General features: G+C 29.1%; 1 protein-coding gene across 1 annotated transcript in view; it reads right to left on the minus strand.

The window, feature by feature from the left end:
• The window catches only part of LOC107438392 (isatin hydrolase), an 8,470-nt gene extending 7,744 nt beyond the window's left edge, over window positions 1–726 (minus strand). Inside the window, exon 1 of the mRNA XM_016050687.3 lies at window positions 321–726. Coding sequence (XP_015906173.1) covers window positions 321–502 — 182 coding nt within the window. The 5' untranslated portion in view covers window positions 503–726. The remainder of the gene's footprint in view (window positions 1–320) is intronic.
• Between the last annotated feature and the right edge of the window lie 1,928 nt (window positions 727–2,654).

Below are 2,654 nucleotides of genomic sequence, written 5' to 3' on the forward strand. Positions count from 1 at the left end.
ATATATGCTATGTTAAACGTATTTGAGCTATGTATGTGCGATATGATAGCTCTAAATTTTCTAAAAGGATATTATAAGCTGTATGAAATCAAAACATGATATTACAATTCATATAAAATCAAAGAGAATCCAATGGATGGGGCGCATAGAAAGAATGGATTGCAACAGGGACACAAAAAAGACCTTTAGTGGCCTAAAAATGAGGAATTATAAAGCAAAAACACGAGATAAATGGCTTTGTAGTGGAATTTTTAGGGAGCGAATTGTATGGTCCATAATGGACTGGAGTTATAAGGAGAAGTAAATAAATTTAATCTTACCAACTCGATGCTAATCCTTCATATGTTTCATTAAACAAATGGTCTATTTTGAATTCTTTATAACCTGGAAAACGTAGTGTTGTTTCGTCGAAAACATATGTCATATCTATTAGTCTTCTAGCTAAGGGCATGGAGTGGGAGAAACTCAGCAAACCAATGACAGAAGATAGCAATAGAAGCATTTTGATTTGAGAAACAAATACCACAAATTGAAAGAAAAAAAGTCAATTTCAGATCTGAATAATTGTTTTACAATACCGTACTGACTCACAATTATTGTCCATTCAGTTTACGAAACTTCTGGAACCTAATCAAAACTACCATTTTTCATACTTTTTGCAATCTAGACCCACGAAATTTATCGCATTATTCTGACAAAATATTTATCTATTAGTAATTTACTGTCAGATTAGTCAGCTCTTTCGGTGATTTATTATTAAATAGAGTTTTTATCAGATCGATGCTTTAAGACTCCATGTTATACTAATTGAATCTTAGATAAAACAGTTTAGATTTATAATTAGGTAAAAATTTGATAAAGATTTTTTTTTCTTATTTTTTACTTTATCGTACTATTCTAGTAATTTATTTTAAATTAAATAAGGTAAAGTCGCGTTTTAAGATTTTATTTCACTCTTTTAAAGTCAAGCTTTCAATATTTGTAATTAATAAGTAAAATCCGTTCTGACATATTGCCGTCAGTGTATAAAATCTGGTATCTTATAGAATATCTAATCATAGTATAGAATTCTTAAAATTAAGTATAATATTATTAATCCCTCACACATTGCCTATAGAATTTATATAATGACAAACCGTCGAATTATGAAACGATTAGTATTTTGCATGGACATTCTATAGAATGACGAAAAAAAGGGAAAAAAACCCTTACAAGCGTACAATGAATATACCAAGTATATAATAATTATCATTTTTCATATTTTGAATAAAAACGAGATGTTTTTAATGTTATGAGTAGGCGGGCAAAGTTGCCAAAATTTCATACTTGAATGATTTAACATATATACGTATTTAATAACGTTAATTAGATCTTTCTGACAAGACTAACTAATATTGCTAATTGAACTTGCGTTTGTGTTTTCAAAATAGATATATTCTGGTAACTTTGACTTCAATAAAATAAATATCATGATTTTAAGGAAAATCCTAAGTGTACAAGTTAATTTATAAAAAATTGTTACAAGCCATTAATATTTTTTTTTAAGGTTCCTTCTTTTATTTTATTCAAATTCTAAAGTTTTACTCAGATTAAAAGGCCTACTCATTGTAAAATATGTCGCCATATTTTGTTACATTTTAAGAGATATACACAGTTTATTTATTTATTTACTTTTTTAAGCGGTGTTAAGATAAACATAAAAGCAAAATTTTTGATCATTTTTCTACAAGAAACTCAATCGTAGCTATATAATCTCGATTTCCTTACAATATGTTTAAAGTTGCATAATGAATACAAAAATATTTACTATTCTTAAAATATCTCAAAATTAATTATACTATAGGAGGGGCTTAAAAATTTTAAAAATGCAGGATTTTTATTTCCGTTTGACAAAAAGTGTACACCATTTTGCGTTTAGTTAGAAACACAAAATTGATTTCAAATATTATCGAAACATACTTGATAAAAAAAAAAAAAAAGTTGCACTTTTGTGATTAAATTAAACTAATTGAAATATTAAAACATTTTTTTTCTTCATTTTTTAAGCTTCAAAAAATATTTTTTTAAACTTATTGTATTATCCAATTGTTTTTAAATTTTACTATAATCAAATAAATCTATCAAAAATTAATAAGATACAAAATTTTAAGGCTTAGTTGCAATAGAACATATTTTGAGCGGAAGCTCAAAGAATTTTGAGAAAAATGAGATTTTATTTTATTTTATAACTGTCGTTGAACAGCCGACCCAATAATGAGTATACGACTTCCAACGTTCAACTCCGTAGCCTTGTAATTTTTAACCCAATCCAGAATACAGGATACTCCTGGATTAAGTATTGAGAGAAATTTGCTTGTGTGGAGGACTTTGTGAAGAAACTAGCTCGCATTTTCATTACATGGAGAGGAAAATCTCCCATGGTTAGCTTGACGGCAGAGGGACTCTAACCTATGATCTTTCTACCACTGAGGTAATTTTATGTCAGCACTGTGGTCGGTGCGAGCCGGGTGCAGAATTCGTATCAACCAGCCATCTCTAGGATTCGAACCCGAGTCACCTCATTGGGAGACGAGTGCTCTATCCCCTGAGCAAGCACGGCTCAGAAAAATGAGATTAACCCTTTCCGGTGGAATTTTGCCAATTCAACAAATGTT

This window comes from Parasteatoda tepidariorum, chromosome 9, assembly GCF_043381705.1.
Source record: "Parasteatoda tepidariorum isolate YZ-2023 chromosome 9, CAS_Ptep_4.0, whole genome shotgun sequence".
Taxonomy (NCBI): Eukaryota; Metazoa; Arthropoda; class Arachnida; order Araneae; family Theridiidae; genus Parasteatoda; species Parasteatoda tepidariorum.